The following is a 26,631-nucleotide window of genomic DNA, read 5'->3' as shown; positions in this document are numbered from 1 at the left end:
TCTTAGGTTGGAAAAATGTGGGCGCTGAGCCCTCTCGGGATACGCTTAAGTCTCAAGTATTGCTTCAAAGTGGTGCCGTCCCACCACTTTGAGTTCTCTTGTTTTTTAAGTCTCTCAATTTCATGCATTTTTCTCTAAGTCCTTCCTTGCGAGTGGGGTTCCCACTAGTGGAGGCAATGTGTGTGGACATTCCCTTTGCTAAATTCCTCCGCAGATTTGTTTCTGTCCATTTTAGTTGGCTTTGGTTGGTCAACCCATAAATGATAATTCTATGTGACAAAATGCACAGTGGCTGCCTCCCTGTGTCAAAAGGTAATACACTCTAGAAAGGGTTTTTATGCTCCAGGGAAAATCCTGGGTGCTCAGCTATCAGTGGACGGAGTAGTAGGGGACGTAAGTGAAGTTGTTGTGTGGTGCAACTGGGTGAGGGAATAAGCCCTGTAACCCCCCAATTATGTGTGGGAAACTACCAACACAATGCATAATTTCAAACAAATACCCAGGCTCACAACAAACCAGTATATACCAGTGTGTCAGCGTGGACACATATACATTTCCGATAAGTAAGCCAAAAAAAATGCAATAGATTGCATGTGTGCGCAAGATGAGGAAAATCCATCGTTTCTTCACCCATGATGCTCTGATCCGGATCATAACCGCTACTGTTACATCTCATCTAGATTATGCTAACTCGGTGTACCTGGGAATGCCACTCTATTTGTTCAAGCCTCTGCAGTTGGTACAAAATCAGGCAGCTCGGCTGATCATTCGACAACCAAGATGGCAACCAGTCACTCCCGCGCTCAAGAAACTACATTGGCTCCCCATTTCTCAGTGCTGTGCTTTCAAAACAGGCTGACTCGTGTTTAAGGCTCTGTATGATAAAAGTCCTGTATTTATCAACAATTTGCTATCTAGCTATGCCCCAATCCGAAGCCTCCGCTCTACCCATCTCTCTTTGCTATCCATTCCAAAGTTTAAGCGAGTCCGTCAAGGTGGCTGCAGATTTGCGGTCCTGACTCCTAAACTCTGGAACTCTTTCCTTTTGGTAATTCGGTCTTGTACTGATACTATGCAATTTAGGAAGCTTCTTAAGACCTGGTGGTTCCGGCAAGCATACAATATGGTATAGTGGGAAGCATTGCTGTCTGTTTAGTCTGACTTGCAGCATATTATGTTTCTGGTCAGCGCCATGAAGCCACCCGGTGTAAGTGTACTCACTAACATTAACAATGTATAGTTTGGAAACAGTGTGGTCTTTTAATTTCTCAAGCAAGCCAGCCCACACGTGTTTCGTCGCATGTGGAACAATCCTGGGAAAGGATACAAGGGAGAATGATGATACATGTACCATGATGTATACACTTGTTGTCCAAAAGAATGAAAAGTGACTTTCTGTCATACAGAAGTTGCTAAAAGTGGAAACCGAAACCGAAAAAAACCCTCTATTGAGAGTCCAAGTGCACTAAGAGATTTCTGTGTGGGTAATGATGGTGGATGACGTGTTGAAAAGACACAAGTTAACACAAGAAGGAGAATTATTCATACACAAGCCCTACGTGTAAAATGTGTGAGAGTCTGTAAAGCATGCTCGTGCTCTGTGATGGGTGCAAGGGACACTATAAATGATATTTGAGGATCTGAATTTATCATACCTGTGTCTGAAGAGAATGAAATAATGGGCAGTCTGTAAGAAAGGGAAGAAGTAGAGAAAAGGTAAGAGTGAAAACGGTGCCTGTATTGTAAAAAATGGAGAAGGTGGAAAATAAAAGCGGAATGGCGCTCACCGCTCAGCCGGTGATAATTCCGACCTGGCCGGGCTCGAGAGTACAGAACTCAGCTTCACGCTGTATTAAAAACGAAACTAGATGAAAGAAAAAGATACACAAAAAACGGGAGAAGGTGTAAATCTCCGGTTGTCTAGTAATGGATTCCTCTGTTCACATGTAAACTGTACACTGCAGGAAATATGATCTGATTGATAGACCTGCAGATGTTTTCAACTTCTGAAAGCATTATTGTTTTAAGTATAAGCTACAGTTGTCTGGAACACCACTGAGAGGAATCACGCATACACTTTAGTTCAAATGCTGTTCACTGTGTCATCAGTTGGGACAATGAGCACCATTTGGCTTATAGTTGATTACTTTCTGGATTACATAATTGGACATGTAGTTTTATTTTCTGTATTGTTCAAGACTCATTCATTCCGTATTATTTTCATCCACATTAATTGTGATGAGTAATATTTCATTTGCTCAAAAGTTCATTACATTTGTGCTAAATGAGACCATAGGTTCACTATGTTGCATGTGTATATCAGTTAAATGATTAGCTGAACGTTTTGTTTACTGTTTCTTCCTAAAGTGTAAGTAGATTGGCTGTACCCTTTTGTTTGGCGGGAGAGTGTTCCATTGCTTTCAGCCAATCCCTCCAAACATTTTCCACCATGTATGTACCTTCCTAACTTTGACTGATAAGTGGATGAGCACTGCTAAAATATAAATATCTTAGGCCCGATTCACAGAACTAACTTAAGACAAAATCCTAAACTTACTACCATTTTGGTATTCACAGAAGTCACTTTCTCATTTTGGTATTCACAGAAGGCACTTACTCATTGATGATGCTCTTACTACCAACCATGGGTTAGCCGATCTGGACATGCTTCCTCTTTGAATTAATACAGATCCCCTTGGACAATAAAGACAGGAAAAATGTAGACCTATTCATTGACTATAGAACTCACAGATAAACTACCTATCTAAGTATAACTTAGTGAAACTATAGGACCATCATTATCCAATATATTATTTGATCTGTTTTTAACCATAGCACAGACCCCACTAAAAATTAAAACAACCAGGATGGTTCCATTGTTAATTTTAATCACCCTTCACCAACATTCCTAGACAGTCTTGTTAGTGTCTTCCAACACTGGTGGCATTTGAGGTGTGTTTTTGCAACCCGATTAGGGATTAAGAGATCTTCAGCAATTAACTTTTTTCTGAGGTCTGTTTGGTATTGCAGGAACAGCCCAAAGAGGAGAATAGCAATGATGAAGCATGCCACTGTTGGGTAGATGAGGTTTGTGCGCCATGAAGCAAACGCTTTCAGTGACCTTTATGATCTGGAGACTGAATATACAAGCTAGGATCCCCTACAGAATGGTACACTTAATTTCTAGTAATACCTAAGCATATTGTGAAGTGGTGCGAAAGGTATGAGGAAATGTTGTGACTTATTCCATCACACATATTGCTTTCAAAGCTGTGACCTGTAGAACAAAATAATATTTTGGTAACATGCACATATTTTGTGCAGCTAGTTTTATGGACTATTAATTGCTCCTGTTTTTTTTTTTTTCAGGCTAATCGAACTTCACGCAGATCATCTCTGAACAAGAGATACTCTTTTGATAACAGTGGAAAAAGCCAGACTGCTAGTGCGGATTATGATTCATTTGCTTCAGCTGGAGATTTCACTTGGTGCCCACCAGCAAAGGACAGTGATACAACTAATGTGAATCAGGAGTTGACCGGTAATTTGAAGCATAACCTAGATCACCTTGTTCTATTCTGCATCCAACTGGGTCTAGCACTGAAACCACACACGGGTTTTCTGGGATTGTGTTTTTCTCTATTACATCAAGACATTCTGATCACCAGTGAGCTGTGAATCCTCAGTATGATTGAGGAATGTCTTGAGAAGCTGAAATGACCATTAGCATCCACTATACATTTTCCACCTTGCGTATACCACCCCCTATTTAGATGTTTCCGTCATCCCACTTCTTGTCCATCTTCTAGGGGCGATTTTGTCTCTCCCTTTCCATTTGAAACTATGATTGTGCATTTTTCAAATCGATAGTTCCATATTTTATTTTACTTTGTGAAACTTAGAACTTCAATGTAAAGCATTTCTTTATGCACTTCCTTCCCTATGGTCTGGTTGTCTCCTAAAGTTATTTTGAAGCTTCTAGGCAGCTACGGAATCTTTAGTCTTTACACGATCAGCAGCTGGCACTATGTTTCTAGTAGGCAATGATTGCTTCCTGAACAAGCCCTCTATTCAGTAGTGTTATCCCTCTGCCGAGCTTTATATCTCTTACTGTAAAGCTTCTTTCCTCTCTAAATCACTCCTAACACCTTCACAGTGTGATGCACGTGCTTCCCTTCTTGCTCAGCTAATGCAAATTGAGACTCTGTAGCGGGTCTTACTGTCTGAATGAAGAGTGTGCGCGATAGAAATAATTAACATAGTCCCTAATGGCTGATGCCCAAATAATTGCTTCATATAGCTTGTAATTTTTGGGCCTTTAACGGTGATGACGTTTTTGCCTATTTTTTTTAAAACTGATAGATTCTGTTCCTCAATAATAAATATTTTATAGCAATCTATTTTGCCTGTATTTGCACAATAGTATACATACTTTAAAGAAAATAGTGCTTTGATGTGAGCAACTTCTATGCTAATTTGGGATTGGTTTTGTTAATTCCAAAATGTAAAGAGTTTCATTACAGTAGGTCTCTTAAAGGTTGTGCAAGGCAAGTTCGGCGGAAGATGGAAAAGCAGACGCATGCACACTGCCCCAAATCCCCCTCCACATCCCTCCAACGTGCTGCTAAAACCTGATTAAAAAAATTCCGGCAGTGGGACTTAGCAGCAAGCTTCTCTAATTGGCATCAAATAGCAGAAAAAATGTGATTATAAACAAATTCATTTAGTCTGAACCTGACAGATTGTGCCTCCAACTTGGTAATGTGAATGAACAAATTCTTGAATGATGATCAGACAGGGGGCTCAAAACATCTTGTTTCTATTCTAGATGATCTTGGAGATGGCAGCGACACCCAGCCAAGAGCTGCTCAGATGCCTGACAAGTATTTGAGTGCATAGATTCCTGCACATGGTAGAGGCGTTTATATTTTCCCGATGGGACACTTTCCTAGACATTGAACCAGCTGTCCGATTAAGAACTAGTGGTGGTTTCACAAATGGACATGAGAGGGACTGTCCCCCCACATGCCTTAGAGAGCAAGGACTACCAAGCTGTCCGGCATTGCCGTTCTCGAGGAAATGTTGATCACATAGGGCATAGTGGTAATAAGTCTCACTCACATGATTGTCTTCCCAATCTTTAGGAGACCGTGTCTTCCCAATCTTTAGGAGACCGCTCCTTCTCTATTTCACTTTTCACTGCAAAGATGTCATCCGCGAGGTACTACCCCTCGCCTCAAGCAAGCAGGCTTTTCTGACTTGACTTGGTTCAACTCATTTTTCAGAGACTGCTCTGCCATAGGATGAGGGAAGGCAGCAGGTTTAGAACACCATATAGGCCTCTCTGCCCTATCACAAATGGTTCAATATTTCTACATCCAGATTTTCGGGTGTGGGACCACCCTACCTGGTTTTACTTGCTGGAAAATCCGGCAAGAAAAAGGACTTTAGGCCTTGCAAACTGCACCCATCCCCGCTCCACAGCCCCTGCCTGATTCGCTCCTATGGCATGAGGGGAGCATGTTAGCACATCCTCCGTGCCCCTTCCCACCACCTGTACTGCAATTGGTTAATCGGAGTATTAATCTGCATGAAAAGAAAATGCAATGCAGAATTTTCCCCTGAAAACCCGGATCAATGTGTTTATTCCCCATGGGAAGATTTTGGGTGGAGATACGACCGAAAGAATTAATTCTAGTCACCCATTATCCCCGCACCTACATGCCTAGACCATTATTGAGGAGTTGGTGGTGCCACCAAATGGCCAGAAATTACATTTTATTCACTTTGTGGGGATTGCTCCAGTAGACTAAAGCCTGTTCGGCCTGGAGCTCTGAAAATTCTTGCACTTGACTTTCGAGTTCTTCAGGCATTGTCCTCCATCCCCAGTTTTTGCTAACAACTAGTGGCAGTTTTTTACTGGTGAATGTTTGCGAAGTTTCTAATTCTCCCCTATCACAAACCTTGAAAAGTTTCTTTGTTACCTTTCTTTCTGTTTTTCTCTCCACCATTAAATTTTCAGCACTTTTCAAAGACATTGCAGTGGACAAAAATAATACACCGCTGAATATGAGGGGGGGGGGGGGGGTGGGGGCTGTTGAAATTCCGATCCCTCTTCTAACTGGAGTTTGTGCAGGGATCCGAGTATCCAGCATTGCTGTAATTACCCACCGGCAATTGTTTCTATGCAAATTGGGCAGGTCAAACCTGTCAGTTTACTGAGGATATAATGTATACAATAAATATTTGTGCAGATATTGGTGCAGAAAACGTAATTTCCTCATGTGATTCCCATTTTCAGAGTTCAAATTTAGAATGTGCAGTATTTACGGAAATTGATAAATAATGCACCCCAAGGTATTCAACTACACTTTAATGGCCCTTTATCATCGAGGCCCGACTGTTTTCTACAATGTGTACTTTACACTGATCCATTTGTAAGTGTTAAACAAAGGTATCCGTGACATAAATTGATGCAAGACTCACACTTCGCATATTGATGGGGAATCAAAAATCTTCCCAAAAGTTGCAAAGCAAAGTTTTCCATGGAACTTTGTAAAATTTACAAAAACGTATCTAAGCAACCTTTTGAAAACGGATATGACCTTTTTCTAGCTGTGCATATGATAGTCACACTATGCCACTCTTTAATGGAAATCTTGAGTCCATCATTCTTCCATTACACACCTACTTGTTTGTGGTAAGCAAGTAGTTAAGTCACCTAGCTCCGCTTTAATGCAAGTAGGGGAGATGGCATTGCTCTATGTAATCAACAGGTGTTCTATAGACCAATCTTTCAGCTCCACTATGTGAGCTTGTGCCCAAGGCCATTGACTGTGGTAACACATCAAGGGGGCTAATGCATTGTAGGGTTTTGGCCATTTTGTGTCTATGTGAAAATGTCTCATTTCATGAGGGTATACGTTGCATGCTTTATTTACGAATTACCTCTAATCTAACAGGGTAGTTCCATTTCTAACATATGCAGTTGTCGTATAAAGATCCTGAAGAGAAACTTTTGTGCATAATATACTCCTGAGTGTCCACCGCGCTGTTATACTGAGCCAGTTTGAGACTGTTCGTGGGGCGGAGGGTGGCTATATTGTCCACAATCCAGCTTGGCCCCATGGAGAGGGCTACAGGCTCTAAATCTCTTACACATCCTCAATTGGCCTGAGCTTTATACATTACTCGTCTCCAGGTAGGACACATCAGGGAACAATCCAGCTACTGCCCCAGGGTTATCTCTATAGATAATTGAAACCCAAGATACAGCAGTTAGGTGGTGACTTTATGCTTGTTGTTCCACTAATTTTGTATCCCATGTCCATACACACAACTGTTTGTCCACATTGATGGAAGTAAATGACAATTGACCAAAAGTTTGGCCTTACCCCTAGTAGTATTAGACAAGTGGCTTTAGAAGCCAGCTGTCTTCCATATAATAGATTGCCGCGTTTCAGAGCTAAAAATTATGTGCTGGAATATTGGTGGTGTAGCTGCCAAGTTATATATAGGGCTCCCGGCTTTATGGTATTTATTTTTTCAACATTTCCGTCTGTATTTATCCATATTTATTTTTGGGCCATGTTATCTGTATTTATCCATATTTATTTTGTGTTTTGCGTATAAATGTAGTTGTAAAACTGTACATTTCCATATTTATTTAAATGATAGACGCGCAGTCATACTTTGATGTCTGTCGTGTTTTAGCTATTTAAGTTGCCAAATATTACATAACAGTCCATCCACTTGCAAATATTAGCATTATACCATAAATGTTAGTTGACAAATGCAGTTATGCAAAGAAATGTCACCCTGTTTTTCAATTTCCCATGCTGTCCATCTGCTCAGCTGTTGGGCGAAATTCAGGAAAGACAGCACGAACAGTCACTGAAAAGAAGCAGATTTTCTGTATTTATCCATTTTTAAAAATAAATGCAGAAAGAAAACACATTGTTTTCTGTCTGTATTTATCTGTAAAAACCCGTAAAAACGGAAAACAGGGAGCCTTAGTTATATATAGAGAACTAGATTGAATATATTGAATTGTTTGACATCGAATAGTTACAAGAAACCTAGCCGACAAAGAGCATAGACTTTGAGGGCTGCTTGTTTTCCTGACATGCTATTCTCTTGGTCTCGGATAGGTCCATGGGAGGCCTTAAGGCTTGGTTCAAGGTTACCTTACAATATTCTATAACACCAATCACTGTAAATAAAGAGACTACCTAGGCATTTCATTTAAAGTGGCCCAGAAATTTCAATTGTATTTTAATCAATATTTATAACCACGGTTTTACAGTTGAAGCTAATCCGAACTACCAATTACTATTTGAGTTTATTGATGATTTAGCTCATAGTGTTACTTATTCTGGCAACGGTTTTAAATTAATTCTTGGGGGGGATTTTAATGAAAAGTTTGTAACTGGGCAATGTTCACCACTACCAGTTTTTTCTCAGTAAACAATCCTGTGGACAAGATTGAACCCTGGAATGTGAGGGGACATGAGTTGTACACTTATTTATGACGTCATGATTTAGGAAGTGCTCCTGACCACCTAGAGCGCCCAAAACGGCATCTGTAAGTGGGTGTTGCAGGACCATTATCGATAATATTATCACTTCGAAGCATTTGAATAAATACATTTTGGAAGGTAAAATCAGTGTGATTTTAGTAACCATACTCCGTTAGTTATCATTGCAGCAGTCCCAAAGGGTAAAAAGTTCAAGCTGATTACAAGTTAGCCTTGAACTCAAGGAAGGCAATCCTACAGAGGGAGGCATGGGAACATCTTGTGATATGTAACATATAAGATAAAGGATAGATCCCTTCTGGATTCCATGGGTAAAATTGCAGGTCGAGTGCTCCTGGACCGTTTACAATCTTGGGCCCAGGAAAACAACACCATAACCGATCTGCAATATGGTTTCCAGAAGGGGCTTGGGACCGTGGAACAGGCCCTCAATCTAGCCCTCCTGACCGGGAAATATGTTGGCGCGAAAGGAGGTAACATCTTCCTCGTCTATGTCGACCTTAGTGCGGCATTTGACTGCGTCCAACATGGGAAACTCTGGGAAATACTGAGCACCCTTGGAGTAGACCCTCCATTAATAGTTTTCCTACAAGAACTCTATTCAAATGCCTCGGGGCGTGTAAGATTTGGTACCAGCGGTGAGTTGTACCGCTCTTTTCCAATTACAAAGGGAGTAAGACAGGGTTGTGTACTGGCTCCCTTCCTGTTCAACCTTTACACCAATGGACTAGAGCAGGCCATGCTGGAAGGGAGCCAGGATCTACCCCAGATAAACCATCGTCCGATACCCACACTGTTATATGCCGATGATTCAGTCATCTTAGCCCGTACTTTGAATCAACTTCAGATCCAAATAGACAAATACGGCAGCTTCATGGACTCACTTGGCCTCAAAATAAACATAAAGAAAACTTTCACTATGTACATTGGCCCCAGGGTCAAAAACCATAGATCGATAACTGTGGACAAGACGAAGCTGGAAAAAACCTCAACCTACCCCTATCTGGGAATTCTGGTGGATGACAAGCTAACCTGGCGTCAAGCCATTGCCGCCAGAAACCTTCATTTTCGACGTGCAACATCGGCCCTGATCTCTTTTTTGAAAAAATTGGGGAAACCCGCGCCACCCGAACTTTTGAAAATATATTATGCTAAGTGCCATAGTGTGGCCACCTATGGAGCAGGCGTATGGGGATACGGCCACATAGACCACCTTCAAGTAACTGAGAATGGCTTCATTAAATACGTTCTAGCCCTTCCGCAAAGCTCCCCGATCCTTGCTTCGCACTGTGAGCTCGGAATGGAGTATATTTCTGACACAATCCGCTCTCAACCCATTCTACTGTGGCAACGTATATGGACCAAACCTGAATGTCACTTAACACGCTCCCTCATCACAGACTGCTTAGCCCTATGTAATTGGCATAAGATTCCATGGTTGACTTATGTACGGAATTTTTTCAACGACCTTGGTTGCAATTCCTATTTTGAAGATCCTGCTACAATCGAAGATATCTCCAGGAAACGCCTAAAATCATTGTGTTTGACACACCTGAGAGAGCTCCGAAACCAAGCTGAGATCATAAAACCATCAAACGAACAAATCTGTTCCATACAATCTATCAAAGGCATGCAACCATACCTGTCCTACTTTCTGTCTAATCATGAGAAATTCTTACTAACAAGATTTCGTTTTAATACCTTTTTTCGCTTAGTCTCTTTTCCGGAACCTCAAAACTGGTCTCGTAACATGATGAACTGTCCGTGTGATGGAATCTCCCCACAGACAACGATCCATGTTACATTATTTTGCAAATATTACAAATTTCCACGCAAAACATGGATCATTCCGCTACTTCGAAACAGTGGCCATAGACAGTGCTACTCTGCATTTCTTTTTTTGCAGTCTTTGAACACACCACATGAAGCTAAATTCATAGTGACTTTTCTTAAAGCAATCATCACATTACGCCAAAATCTTTTAAATTAATCAGTAACACTTAAACTGTAAACCTTTGTTAAGTATGTTTCCTCAGCTTTGTATATCTTTTTAAATTTACGTTTGTGATGAAAATTTTTCTATGTACTTTTTATGATTATACATTTGATAATCGAATAAAAGTTATTGAATGAATGATAAAGGATACCAGGGCATGTAAGAAAAGTTTTTTGTAATGCACAAACGTATAATATTGACACGAAGACCAGACCACATTGTTGGGTTGCCCACTTTCAAGCGATTTATAGTAGGGAAACTGGTGACACTACATTAGCACCAATAACTTATCATTTCGTAATTTCATCTGAGCTTCATGAAGTTGTGTTAAAACTAAACGAAAGTCCATCAACTAAAGCTCCGTGCCCAGATGGGATTCCCATGAATCTGTACAAATAGAACATTGATTTATGGAGACATCTCCTTACTAATGCCATTAATTAAGGACATAAAACCGGACAACCAACGACCTGGCTCTCTGCAATTATTACACCAATCTTTAAAAAGAGAAAGCCCAGGTTCCACATTGCTACCAGCCTAGTTCCCTGCCGGACTCAGCAGTAAAAGTTGGAAGAGTTGTGTGAGAAAGATTACTGACCTGGGTGGCAGCCTATAATATACTTTGAGGTCCTCTATGGTTTTATACACCATTTCCGGATCTAGTTCATTACACCTGGCCTTTATGACTCTTTTATATGCCTTCAACAGCATATTCAGAGCTAAGATGTGGGTACTGTTCTGCCCAATGAGTGTAGAAGAGGAGCTGGCCAGTTTTTTTTATGAGCTGAAAAAGTGATCATGGGAGTTGTGTACTCGCGCGCGAAACGGAAAGAGATCAGCAACAGCGCATGCTTGTGCACGTTATAGCAAGCTGGTCGCTGGCTTAGCAGCACTTGAAAAAGCCGCTTATTAAATGTCTCGCTAGACCAGCGCATGCGCTGGGCTCTAGCAAGACCTAAAATGGGACAGTACCATGACTAGATGGTTTGGGTGTTTTACTTTAATAGTGTCAACGTTCCACTACTTTTCAAACGTATAGACGCTTCAATGGGAAGTGTGCATACTGCCTGATAAATAACGGTTGTAACAGGTGAGAAAGGAAAAGCCAACTTAGGTTGTTTCATGCAAGATTTACTTAAAGCACATTAAGGGCTATCTGAATTGTGAATGTGTCTGCCCAAGTTCTGCCTTTATGCAATCCTGGAGGGTACAAGTAGGCCAGAGTTACTTAAAAGTCAGTAGGGCTGGGGCTCTGCTGGATTTTTGTCGGCATGCCAGTGGGAGATATCATGAAGGGTGGACTGATGTCCCACACAAAAATGCAAGAATTTCACACCTCTCAGCAGGTCAAACATACCTACAGAGGATGACCAATTGTAAGCTTGAATATCATAGGAATTGATTCCTTGAGATATCTGTTAAAAGAAAGTACTGGTACTGTCCTTTTAAATGCAGAATAGTTCTGCAGAGAGGTGCCAGTTCCATTCCATTGAAGGTAGACCAGCGACTCTGAGAAGTTAAGGTAGGTCTTGGCATTGCCAACAATGTACATTACACTTTCAATGACAGTGAGGAAGAAAAGTTTTAAAGAGAGGAGTTTGAGGCTCATGCATACTCAATCTGTTATCGGTTCACGTTCAACTGAGATCATGGAGAAGTGCTAATATCCTCTTCATAAACCCACATCTCTTTCTCTCTGCCCCTCTCTCACACGCACACACACATGGCGTGATTCACAAACCAGGCGGGGAACGGACTTCATCCCTGGTGGTGGGCCGAGAGGAGCTCAAAGAGAACTTCTTTAGATTCGATGACCAACTGTACCTACAAGTCCATGGTACATCGATGGGCAGCACGTTCGCGCCTAGTATAGCGTGTCTGTATGTTGGACAACTTGAAGGATACATGTGGGCCCCTAACCCTTATTCCACCAATATAAAAAAGTGGTGGCGCTACATAGACAACGTCTTGGTTGTGTGGGAGGGAGATTTAGCTAGGCTGGGAGACTTCCATGGGTGGCTAAATCACCTAAATCCACACCTAAAATTCACTCTGTCTCACAACCAGGAAAATGTGTCTTTCTTGGATGTGACAATTAGTGCTAAAAATGGGGGAGTTGTCAGCTCCCTGTACACAAAACAAACAGATAAGAACAGTTTATTACACTTCATAAGCACTCACCCCGTGCTCTTAAAGATAACCTACCTGTGGGCCAATTTCTGCGTATTCGTAGAAACTGCGCAGATCTTGGTGAGTGTAAAGCGGAAGCAAAGATCCTGACAAAGAAACTTGAGGTACGATCCTACCCCAAAAGGATCATAGAAAAAGCAAGAAAACAATCCTGTAATACACCCAGGGAGGCTCTACTGGAAACACACCAGAAAGAGGAGCTTGACACACTTATGTGTGACAACTTTCATTGCATCATCTAATGATATTAAAAAAAAAAAAAAATAGGAAATGGCCTGTCCTAATGTCTAACAAACTGGATTTTTAAAAAACGATGTTTTCCTTCAAAAGAAACAGGAGCCTGGGAGACGCTCTTATACACACAGACCTTCGAAAGCTGAAAACACCATACCAAAGCACGCTTTGGAACCAGCCACAGGTCACTGGCCAAAACCTATGTGGGTCTTGCGTGGCGTGCGCATTCACAGAACATACGAAAGAAATAGACCTAGGCCTACATCATGCGTGGGAGCACAGATCGCACACTAACTAACACAGATAAAGTTATCTATGTGACAAAATGCCCATGCCAACTCATGTACCTAGGAATTACAGGGAGGAAAGTAAAGGTGGGCATAAACGTACATAGGAGCACAATTCGGCTACGAAATTAACCGCACACTATGTGGAGAAAAACCATGCAGACCGTGTCCTATGGTGGTCGGTCATTGAGAGGGTCCGAGGAGATGGTGACATGACTAAGATCCTTTTAGAACGTGAACAACGATGGGTCTACAGATTGAAAACCCATATCTCCGGACTAAACAATTCCATTCCTTGGAATCAACTTAACAAGAACAGATGAGACAACTTTGTCTCTAACGTCAGTGTAAAATCCTTATCAGTAATGCTCAGTTAAGAAATTATGGTGTATTTTGAATACAAGAGCTACGATGTAGATTATGACAGTTTAAGGACAATTATATCCTAACGCTAATTAACACTTACAGCTACACATACCTAAATACCATTAATTGTCTGGGACTGCATCACAACCGTCCACTTGCCGTGAAGGGGTCCTCATTATCAAATCCCGTAAGATCCTCGCAGGTGTAATAAGCAATGGCACCATAATCCGTTAGTAATGTAAAGGTAGAGGTAGCGCTACATTGTAAGAAGTAGCCATATGTCCAGACTTGCAATCACATATTTACATTTCCCATCTAGGGATGTATTGTTCTTAATTTTAGCCCATACACAAGACTTCTCACCCTGACCATAGCGATCTAAAACACTTCCCATCATGTAGCAAGATACAGGGACCACATCTTCCGAGATTCCATAGTGATGACACATAGAACGTGACCCGCACACACACTTCTCAGGAAGAAGGCGGGGCAGTGTCTTCAAACAATTTCCAGAGTAGCATTTAATTATCTTAACCGCTAGACAGCCTTCACTAAAAGCGGTGGGAGCCTCCTCCAAACAGGTTGATACGCTGGGCAGGACCCTTGATGGCGTGAGTAAACCCGTAACTTTGAACTACAGCAAGGTACGGGAGGGTGAAATCATGTGGGCTACAAGTCCCCACTCTTACCTAACCACCCGTGTGTGTGTGTTTGTTTCCTGTCACTCTTGCCTTTCCTGTTCTACCTGTGTGGCACTTCCGATCGCGAACTTTGTCTACCGCTACTATGTTAATCCATATGGACACCTAATATCTCCCTGATTCTACAGTGTTTGACTACAGGGCTCGCCCCAGTCCTAAGCGAGGTCCCACGGGGAGCTTATCTTCTCCCAGATCGGGGTAAGAAGTATGTATATTCGAGAGGTACTTGGTGAAAGCTGAGGTGATTTACAGTAGATCACCATATGTCTGAGAGATTTGGCGCTTTTATGTTTACAGCCTGGAAAGAATGTGTCTAGCACGGACGACCGACTTTTGGCTATCACGCACTAGTGAGTTTAAGATGATAGGATACGGAACATTACCGCCACGCGTATAATTGGACTCTATAGATATATGTGTGTGTGTTTGATACAGTATGCTGGAAACACACAAGCATTCTCACCAGTTGGCACCAATATAGAATGTGGAACACAGTGGTAAGAGCACAAACGCATAAAAATACGAATGCAGTCTTGTGGTAAATAAATAATTAATTACCGGTACTATTTTTGAATATATTAACAATAACAGATAGCTCAATAAATAAGAGGCAGGATCCGATGTATCCGAGTTGAACAGGCTTTATTCAGGCAAAGGGGAAGGGACTGGAACGGGACAGCCTGAAATAAAATAGGAAGGAAGGCAACTGCACCCGTTTCATCACAATTCAACATATATATAGTAAGACATTTCTATTACATTACATATAGTAGGCGTAACTTATGACAAGCGTAAGATAAGAAGACATGGGCGTGAAGAGAAGGCGTGCACAGGGCGTGTATGTAGACATGTGATGTGAACGTCACAGAAGTGTCATAAAGTGGGCGGAGACATGGAGGGGGCTACCTAAGTAGCTGGGACCTTTAACCTAGTGGTGCGCGCAAACGGGCAATGACGTGTTACCGGGGAGAACTGGGGGCTATGACTTCTGCACTAGAAGAGGAGACTAAAGTCTGCGGTGTCAGGACGACATGTACCTATAACATATCTGGTATCTGGTGTTTGGAGTACATGTTGATAGAATCTAAAAGTTATCAGGGCAAAGGCTACTTGACACTAAGGCTGGTGCATGCATATATTCTACATGTATTGCGTGTGCTATGAATCTTCTATGAATATTAATACAGTAATTCTCTTGCATGGAGACAGAAAGACTAGACTATAGCTGAAGCTGTTTATGCGGTTCGTTAGCTTAGGAATGTGAAGACGGAGAGCTGAACTGATAACTGGAGGCATAACATATTCTTGGCAGACAGGCAGGCAGAGCCAGGCCGGGCACCGCGCTGCGCGGCAGGAAGTAAGTGAAGGGTCAGGGATGCAGGTGGGGGCTGCATCGCTCCTCGGAGTGGGCTCAGGAGACTGGAGCTTGAATCTGGTGTCCGGGCCCTTTTGAGGCCTAGAAACGGGGACAATGCGGTGAATTAACGTGCATAATGTAAAACGTGGCAACATAGGCCTAATACTCGTTGCTTTCACGAGAACTGGATACTGACATACTAGAGTTGGACACAACTATAATTGCGTCTTAAATCGATCATAGGGGGATATATGCATATCGATCATGCACATATAACATAGGATGGGGAACACGTAGGCACATATAACAAGGCAAAATTCAATTTTCCTCATTCCCTCCTTGTGCCCTACGTTTCCATCAGGAAACATCAATATTCATGATTCCATCTATCTGTTCATAGAGCATCATTTGCTCGTCTCGAATTGTCTTGGAACGGGACTTAGGACTAGGAATACAAGAGGTAGCACACAAGCCGCAAATCGCAGGGCCACATTGTAAACAGAGGCAGCAACTGAATATGATCATTACTGCTATACCCAGGAATGACAATACTTTCCATCCCCAGGCAGATATTATACTCCAGAGCCAACCGGACCATGTCCAGGTGCCTGGATTCTGGTGTAACTGATGGGCAATTTTATGAAGTCTGGTTATAGCTGAATAAACAGACGGCGCGTTATTAGGAATGAAAATGCAGCAACTAGATCCGATGACTCTACAAGCTCCTCCCCTATCGGCCAGTATGACGTCAAGGACGAGACGATTCTGGAGCACGACAAATCTCATAGCAGATTGTTCTTCAGTTAAGTTACCTAGAGCGGAAGTAGTCTCATTCACTACTGCTTCAAGGATTCTGGTTAGCCTACGTATTAACTTACTATTCTGGACAGGACCTATGAAGAAAAAGAAACCTTTATTGAAGTCTTGATATTGTTCTAAGGCAGTTTCAGTTTGATCGACAATTGGGGACTCGATCTCCCTTCTATGTCTAACGTGTACTAGATGTGTGTTTCTGTGATAATCGGATGGGGCTAGGAAAACTGGTGGCAGTAGGAAGGCAATATAACATGTTCCATCCCAATCTAGGGGCAGACGTACATATGCGGTCTGACCACACACAAAATAAGAATGACGTGAGGCTTTGAAAATAGATTTCCCACTGTCACTATACTCGACCATAGTGGTACAATCACTATGTCCTACATGTGTAGAACCATTCTTTCTGACACATAATTCGCCTTTAACTGGTAGAACTGAAATAGCAGGCAAATCTGGAGTAGTCTCGGACTGAACATTCAGAACCATGAAATTCGAGGAATAATTACCTAAATCATATACTTCATTTTCTAGATCTAACCCTGTTCTATGGGAAAGACTTTGCTTGTCTGGGAAACATGTTCGATTCAGAAGGGACATATCATTTGAGGATGACGTTAACGTGGACCATGCTCCACACGAACCATTGTGTGAAAATGGATAGGGAAAGAGTGGCAGAACTCCCTTCGATGTCTGGAAAGGGGGGAGTCGACCACACACCCAACAATTAGTGGCATTGCTGGTCTGGTGTGAATAGTGCAGCATTCAGATAAAAGTATTATTACGCATAGCAAGACGATATGATAACTCGTGAGGAGGCAGGTCACTAAATGTGTGCTCTACTGTAACATTAGAAAACATATGTACATGTGAAATAGGAAAACATAAATGTAAAGCATAACTTATGCAAGTAACCATAAGACTCCGAAATAATAGAAAAAACAGAGTAATGATACATCTCTTAGAGTTTTGACTAACTCTCTCACTGTGTGGGTCTATCTCATACATGTCAGGAACCTGTCTAACCGTTTCACCCGAGAGGGACTTAGACAATTAAACTGGCTGACTTACTAGACCTCAACTTTGTTTTATACTCCTGCTGCGGAGTTTTCTCTAACAAGGGAAGTTTAAATTCAGTGCCTGGGCAGTCCTTGAGAACGGGGCAGTCTTTGAGAAAAGTTTTTGCTTTAAGTCCATGGAATTTCTTGACGTGGCTCACGTGTAGCCACCCTTTTCTGTTTTCGACTTTCACTGCTGTCCGGGTGGTGAGAAGAACAAGGCGGGGCTCCTTCCAACGGGGCTCCAGCGGACTTGAACGATCAAAATTTCTCACAAGGACGAAGTCACCTGGAACGACCTCGTGCGGTTTCACTTCGGTGTTGTCTGGAAATGCAGCGGCGACCTGTGAACGACAAGATTGTAGTGCAGACATCAAGGCGGCCAAATAATCTGTCAGCATATTACTGTCAACATCGGTAATTGTACGTGGTCTAGGTGTACCCCACATATTTGGGGGACGACCAAACACTATCTCATATGGAGATAGACCTGAACGGGAATGAGTGACCATTCTCATATAAAAAAGGGCGACTGGCAGGGCGACCATCCAATCTACGCCTTTCTCTGCGCATACTTTGGCGATGCAGATTTTCAGAGTCTGGTTATGTCTCTCTACGAGACCGGCTGCTTCAGGATGGCGTACACAATGGAACTTCCACTGGTACCCTAACAGAAGGGAAACTTGTTTCATGAGCTCGGATGAGAATGGCTGGCCGTTATCTGAATACACGACCCTAGGCAATCCATAGCGGGGGAAATACTCACGAACCAACTGCCTGGCAGTGGTCGCAGCTGTGTAATCTGGAACTGGATATGCTTCTGTCCACCTGGACAAAGCGCATACAACTACGAGAACATACTTGAAACCTCGACATCGCTCCATCTGAATATAATCCATCTGGAGGACTTCAAAAGGGTGGTCAGGAGGATGGAATCCACCTTGTTCCACCGGGATACCTTTACCTGGATTGAACTGACAACAGATCATGCAGGTACGTACTTTCTGTTTGGCTGCTGCTCGTAAATGCTTGTTGAACCAGAGGTTCTGGATACTGTCTAACATGGCTTTTTCTCCTAAGTGTGCTGGACTATGTGCGGTGTTAATAATGACTTGAACCATAGAGTCGGGGAGAAACCATGTGGCTTTTCCCTTTGTCAACCATCCTTGATCTGTCTGGACCCCTCCTTGTTCAGACCAATTCTTGATTTCTTCTGGAGTGGCATGTAACTGTATATCTATCACATCTTGTGTTGGGTCCTTAACGGTCATACAAGTAGTCTGATCTGGAATGTGTGTCGGTGTCGTGTTAACTGGAATGTCTGGAGTCTGGGCTGTAAGCTTGGCTGTTCGATCTGCTAGATCGTTACCCTGGGAAATGATGTCAGTGACTTTCGTATGTGCCTTGCACTTCATGATGGCAATAGCTGTCGGTAAATGTATTGCATCTAACAGAGCTTGAATGAGGGGGCCATGCTGAATCTTGGTTCCATGAGAAGTCATAAAACCTCTTTCTTGCCAGAGTACTCCAAAGTCGTGTACGACTCCGAATGCATAACGTGAATCTGTGTATATATTAACTTTCAGGTTCTTGGCACGTATGCAGGCTTGGGTCAGAGCGACAAGCTCTGCTGCTTGAGCAGACAGGGTGTCTATACGATGTGTTTCTATACCTTCGGTTTCAGTAGTCACTGCATACGCGGCTACTAGTTCTCTTGTACTCGTTCTCATACATGAACCATCCACATAAAGTGTCAGGTCGGGATTAGGTAATGCAATGTCTGTCAAGTCTTGTCTTGGCTTTGTCATGGTGTTAACAACTTCCACACAGTCATGTGTGGCAGGATTTGAAGTAACTGACGGTAACAATGTAGCTGGATTTAAAATGTTGCAGCGTCTGATTTCTATGTGTGGCTGAAACAGTGTCAGTTCATAACCTGTTAAACGTGCAATTGTCAAGTGCTGGGTCTGTGTTCGGTTTAAAAGAACTTCCACGGAGTGTGGAACTTGTACTGTCAGGGAATGTCCTAACACTATGGAATCACTTTGTCTGATAGCTAGTGCTGTGGCTGCAACTGACTTGAGGCATGCAGGCAGAGCCTGGGCTACTGGGTCTAATGTGCTAGAAAAATAAGCACAGGGCTTGTATTGTCCTGCTTGATCTTGTGTGAGAACAGATAATGCAGTACCATCACGTTCAGTAACAAAAAGTGTAAAAGGCTTACTGTAGTTCGGTGTTGCTAGAACAGGTGCATTACATAAAGCTTTCTTTAACTCATTGAAAACAAGTGTATGTTCCTGGGTCCAAGGGAGGACAGTCGATACGGCTGCCTCCTGTGTCGTTAACTGTATCAGTGGCTTGGCTAAAAATGCATACTGAGGAATCCATTGTCTGCAGTAAGAAGTGAGGCCGATAAAAGCTCGTACCTCCTTCTGTGTCTTGGGCTGTGGAAGACGTGCTATTAACTGGATACGGTCAGGTGTCAACTGCCTACCCCTCTTGGACAGTAAGTGTCCTAAGTAGACCACTTGCTGGACACAGAATTGCAATTTGGAAGGGGACACCTTGTGCCCCATCTCGGCCAAGAAATACAAGACTGTAAGTGACGCACGTTCGCAGTCACGTTCAGAACGGGCTGTGATCAGTAGATCATCGACATACTGGAGCAGGGCAGTGTCAGTTGGCATGTGAATATTGTCTAGTTGTCTTTTAAGTGCTTGACTATAAATACTAGGACTTTCTGTGAAACCTTGAGGAGCTCGTGTAAATTTATAGCTTTTTCCATTTAAACAGAATCCGAAAAGGAACTGGCTGTCTGGATGAATGGGGACACTAAAGAATGCGTTCTTGAGATCAATAACGGTAAAGAACGTAGCTTCAGAATCAATTGCTGTCAATAGGGAAGAAATATCTGGAACCACTGGGTACTGGGGTATGATACATTTATTAAGTTCTCGAAGGTCAATCACTAATCGATAAACTGGAGGTGCATTGGGATCAGTACGTTTCAGAATCGGAATGATAGGAGAATTACATATATTGGAGTCAGTCTCTACAACCACTCCTTGAACAATAAGCTCGTCAATAATTTTAGATAAGGCTGCTACAGCATCAGGTGGCAATTTGTACTGTCGGATTCGTGGTAATACAACACCTGGCTTCAGGGTAACACGATGGGGTGTGATATGCATACAACCTACATCAGTTGGACCTTGCGCCCATAAATGCTGCGGTACATTCAATAATCTTGAATCAAAATCACGTAATACATAATGACCTTTAAAATCTCTCAGGAACAATCGCACCCCTTCTGGGGAGCAGCATATTACTGCTCCTAATTCTTTCAGGGTCCTAATGCCTAATAAATTTTCTGGACATGATTTCGTGAGTAACAAGTCTGTAGTTCGGGACAATGGACCGACTTCTAGAGTAACTGGTTTCGATATTTCATTAACAATAGGCTTTCCTGAAAATCCAAGGGAAACATTTCTAGAGCCTGAGAGCGGAGCCCCTGGAACCTCGTCATGACTGATGGTAGTCCTACTTGCCCCTGTATCAATCAGAAACTTTCTATCTTTCCCTAATACTTGACTGTGTACATAGGGACCCTCTTGATCTACAGGAATCTCGATGAGAGGCAAGCCTACCTCCCTCTCTAGGCTGTTTCATGAATACGGCTGATAATCTGGATACTCTGACTGTGCATACTGGTACATCTGCTGTGTAACGTGTTGTGTTGCAGCGATAGGCTGCGGTACTGTAACTGTCTGTTGTGCATTCTGCGGTGGCTGGGAAGTCTGTGAAACTTGTTCTTGTCTATGTGGACGTGGTCTCTCTTTTGTCTTACCAGTAGCTATGTTGTGTTTCAGAACTGCACATTCGTTTATATAATGACCTGGCTGTTTACAGTAATTGCATGTCCCTTTAACGGGAGCTGTCGGATGACTGGCTTGATTCGGACCCCTCTTCTGACTGTCTTGTGGAACAGATTGTGCAACTAATACTTTCATTTTCGTGTCTTTCATACGTCTCTTTTCGTGTTCCTGCTCTTCCCTGATTCTGTTCTGGTGATACTGGAGCATCTGGAGCATTTGTGATGGAGTATTAGCTTGCCAGGTACTTTCGACTTTCAGTACTCTATTTTTAACTTGTGGACTTGAATTCTCGACTAGTTTGGTAACAAAAAGATGGGGATACGACTCACTACTTGTTTTCAGACCACTATTAATAATGAAACATTTCTCAAATCTAGAATAAAAATCACTAGTATCTTCATCTTGTTTCTGTTTACAGGCTGAGATGGCATCCCAATCTTCCTTTTTCGTGGCTAGTAATCTTGGCAAGACTTGTATTAACAATTCGGGCAAAGCTTTAGCTTTATCCCCAAGACCGGTACCTGGTACTCGTGTATTATCTTCAGTTTCTAATGCGGTCCAATCTATCTTTTTCTCTCCCACCTCCCATTCTTTTTCTTTGAGTTTTTCATATATGCCCGCAGGCAACAGGACCTTTAACATTTTAATGATCTCAGGATACGTGTATTCTCCCATACGGAGCATGTCCTTTAATTCACGGTGAAACCCTGCTGGATCTTTATCGTGACAGGGAATTAACTTTTTCATTTCCAAGAGTTCTATTTTCGTGATAGGGGTGTAAACAAATACTCGTTCTAGACTACCATCTTCTTTCTTGACTGGATGTACTTCTCGTAACGGATTCTGTCTGTCTATGTAGAATGATTTATTTTCTGGGGGTGAGACATGAACAAAATGTGGATTCAGAAACGTTCTGTATTTGTGGCGCTGTTCTAGTATGACACTAATTAAATCGGTACCTAGACCTTTCCATTTGTTTTGGAGTAACTCGTTCAGTACATCATGTAAAGGACCTGGATCAGAATGTTGTTCCTCATACAGTGTAATGAGGTGCTGGATCATATATGTGCCCACCAGACGTTGCTCGGCTGGGGGCAGTTTCAGAAACATTTGGGCCACTATTTCATCTGGAAACGTGGTAGAATCACTAGTCCATCGGACTGCTGATCGGGCTAGTTCTTGTTCATGCATTGTACTAAGCTCGCTATACCCTATTCGTAATTTCAGAATGTGATCGGTGGCTTGGAATACTTGCTCAAGAGAACACTGTTCTGGTACTGGAGGAGGAAAAGCTTTCTTGTAATCTAGGCGTAAATATCGGTCGGAAAGTCTAGTTCTACCTACATACGCTATTCTGGAGGGATTCTCGCTGTCTACCTCTTCACTGGAAGAGTCATTCTCTTTCTCGGTTGCTCGTTTTGCTTCCTCTTTCTGGTGTATACGTATTATTTCCTTACGAATTTTCTTGTACATACTCTCTACACTACCTTGTGTCTTGTGTTTTCCCTCGGCTATATTGTCACTCCACCTGGTCAGGACTTTCATCTCGTCTTGGTCTTTATCTGGATAATCTTGTTCTCTTATTAAACAGTTAATCAAGAACTTAAAAATCATAAGTTGAACCTCGGCTTTCCTTTGTGACATAGCTTCGTGAATACTTCCTGGATTCTCTCCTGTACGGATAAAACGATATATTCTGTTTAGATGTTCCTTCATATCAGGCAGGGTGATCAAAAAGCTGGCCACCCGTCTTAAACGTACTGAATATAAGATCATGTGATCTTCGCCTGGAACTGGATCATATATACAGTCAGTAAGAAGTCGCTTGAGATCTGTGTATGTCGCCACTTTTGGCGTACGCTGTAACGCTACGTCATGCAGCGTCAGTCGTCTAACTTGAGGCGGGGTGATAGGAGCACCTCCTTCAGCCCCTCCTGAACTGGAATCGTCAGTTAATACTGTACGGGCTGGCAGAGTGACTGGTAAAACGGGTACATTTACTGTGGGCTGGTCCGGGGGTGCTGAAATATGAACTTGACCCCCGGGAACAGTAGTTGGCGGGACAGGAATTACATTATTAACGGGAGCAGGCGGAACAGGATTTGCATAGGCTGGGACTGTGTCGTCCAAATAGGACGAAAGAAATATGTCAGCTGCGGTCGGTTTATGACGTAGCTTAATCGGGACCAATGGTGGCGGTAAATTACAGGGTGCTTCCGGGGTTGCCTTCGGCAAGCCCTCGGCAAGAAGAGGATACATACCTTTAATAAGGGCATTTCTCTTTCTGTCTGACTGTTCTGCTCTAACTCGTTCACCTTCTTCTATTAATTCCCTTTCTTGGGCTCTTTCTGAGGATTCCCTACTTAATTCTGTTTTTCTGAATTCTTTTTCGGTTCTTTTATGAGATTCTTTGCGCCATAACTCGATGGCATCTTCCTGGGACTGTCTGGCTTTCCTTTTCCATAATGCTTCTTCTACTCTCATGATGCACTCGGCATCCCATGTACCTGATACGGGCCATCTATATTTCTCTTCTAGTTCCTTGGTATAGTCCGCCCATAAGTCTAGATATATTATGGCATCTAAGCCATGCTTGTGATACATAAAATGTCCTGGACTGTCCCTAGGAGGGACAGGAACTGCTTCTTCGAGTAACCCTTTTCTGGTCTTTAACTGACGTAATTTCGAGAACAGAGGCATTTCGGTAATACACTTGGAACACAATACACAATAATCACAGTAATAATATGGCAAACAAATCACTCATACCACGACATAGAAATACATTAATAACAGTTCAAACAGAAATACTACCTGGTACACTGAAAACAGAACACATGAATTTCTCGAGAACGAAACTTACTAGAATTACTGGATGCACTGCTAAAACAGTACAGAACATACCGGTCCCATAAAGAGACACGTCATACCGTACCCACCTAGGTGAATACTTCGGACTGGATCTGTGTACCCAAACCCAACGGACCAGGAACAAACTAATGATCCTGTCTAGATACTTCCCCCGCGACGGTACTCACCGGGAAGCAGAAACTGGAAGGCCTCGGACTGGACTGGACTGCTACGACGTCGGACTACGAACTTCGGACTTCAGAAACAGGTGGGCCTCCGGATACTTCGGACCTTGACTCTCGGCTTGGGCTCTGGTCGGGACGAACCGCATTCCACACCGCTTCGTCTGGATGCCGGACCGCAGTCTCCGTCTCCTCCGTGGGCCTGAGGGAGACTTGAAGCAGAAATATCTGCCGGTGCGCAGTAGAGTTCCGTCACGGCTGCAGAGGGTCAGGGGACCTGCGTACATCGCCAGCGCGTGAGGAAGGGGCTCGTCCCTATTCGGGTGCCATTTATGTGGTAAATAAATAATTAATTACCGGTACTATTTTTGAATATATTAACAATAACAGATAGCTCAATAAATAAGAGGCAGGATCCGATGTATCCGAGTTGAACAGGCTTTATTCAGGCAAAGGGGAAGGGACTGGAACGGGACAGCCTGAAATAAAATAGGAAGGAAGGCAACTGCACCCGTTTCATCACAATTCAACATATATATAGTAAGACATTTCTATTACATTACATATAGTAGGCGTAACTTATGACAAGCGTAAGATAAGAAGACATGGGCATGAAGAGAAGGCGTGCACAGGGCGTGTACGTAGACATGTGATGTGAACGTCACAGAAGTGTCATAAAGTGGGCGGAGACATGGAGGGGGCTACCTGAGTAGCTGGGACCTTTAACCTAGTGGTGCGCGCAAACGGGCAATGACGTGTTACCGGGGAGAACTGGGGGCTATGACTTCTGCACTAGAAGAGGAGACTAAAGTCTGCGGTGTCAGGACGACATGTACCTATAACATATCTGGTATCTGGTGTTTGGAGTACATGTTGATAGAATCTAAAAGTTATCAGGGCAAAGGCTACTTGACACTAAGGCTGGTGCATGCATATATTCTACATGTATTGCGTGTGCTATGAATCTTCTATGAATATTAATACAGTAATTCTCTTGCATGGAGACAGAAAGACTAGACTATAGCTGAAGCTGTTTATGCGGTTCGTTAGCTTAGGAATGTGAAGACGGAGAGCTGGACTGATAACTGGAGGCATAACATATTCTTGGCAGACAGGCAGGCAGAGCCAGGCCGGGCACCGCGCTGCGCGGCAGGAAGTAAGTGAAGGGTCAGGGATGCAGGTGGGGGCTGCATCGCTCCTCGGAGTGGGTTCAGGAGACTGGAGCTTGAATCTGGTGTCCTGGCCCTTTTGAGGCCTAGAAACGGGGACAATGCGGTGAATTAACGTGCATAATGTAAAACGTGGCAACATAGGCCTAATACTCGTTGCTTTCACGAGAACTGGATACTGACATACTAGAGTTGGACACAACTATAATTGCGTCTTAAATCGATCATAGGGGGATATATGCATATCGATCATGCACATATAACATAGGATGGGGAACACGTAGGCACATATAACAAGGCAAAATTCAATTTTCCTCAACCTGTATACAACGGCGGTTGTATATTGTTTTCCTTTTCTTTTTCTTTTATTTCCCCCAACAGATGGAGTGATCATGAATGACAATTGTCACTTTTAAATAAGGAGCAGCTATCTGCCCTCATCCTTAATAGCATAGGGAAAATCTCTTACTATTCACAATTTCCAGGGGGTTTCACGCCCTGAAGAAAGTCCAGCACCCTTTAAGGAGCAGCATCGGACATAAATATGTTGGCAATAGGGTTTTAGGACCATAATATCCCTACTGACCCTTTATACTCTGTTTTTACTATCTCTATCGGATCAAAGAATAAAGGGAAACTGGGATATTGATTTTTAATCTTTATCCCCCTGGCCAAAACTATCTCAGTAAGTGCTCCCTGAAAGACAGTCGAGCCCACCCTGACTTCTAGGCATCAGGGTGTCCCGATGATGAAGCATGACACCACTAGGGTGTGTGAGGGAAAATATAACAAAAGAACGTTCCTGCTATCCACGCATGAGTGGTGCTAATAGCTTCATATAGGTCATATCACCTCCTTATAGTTTAGAGATTGTTCCAGATAACTTAACCATTTAACATTGAGTTAGATAACCAAGGGAGTACTTGTTGTGAAATAGATATATCCCCAGGCCCTGCGACAACAGGGAGTCCTGTAGAGCCCCCTTAGTTTCCTGACCGCCACCCTTTCCATGG

General features: G+C 42.8%; 1 protein-coding gene across 1 annotated transcript in view; it reads left to right on the top strand.

The window, feature by feature from the left end:
- The window catches only part of LOC144821249 (protein NEDD1-like), a 478,128-nt gene that overhangs the window by 282,460 nt on the left and 169,037 nt on the right, over window positions 1–26,631 (top strand). Inside the window, exon 8 of the mRNA XM_078678026.1 lies at window positions 3,370–3,541. Within this exon, the coding sequence (XP_078534152.1) occupies window positions 3,370–3,541 (172 nt within the window). The remainder of the gene's footprint in view (window positions 1–3,369; window positions 3,542–26,631) is intronic.

This window comes from Lissotriton helveticus, chromosome 1_1, assembly GCF_964261635.1.
Source record: "Lissotriton helveticus chromosome 1_1, aLisHel1.1, whole genome shotgun sequence".
Lineage (NCBI taxonomy): Eukaryota > Metazoa > Chordata > Amphibia > Caudata > Salamandridae > Lissotriton > Lissotriton helveticus.
This window is presented reverse-complemented; position numbering and strand designations above follow the sequence as displayed.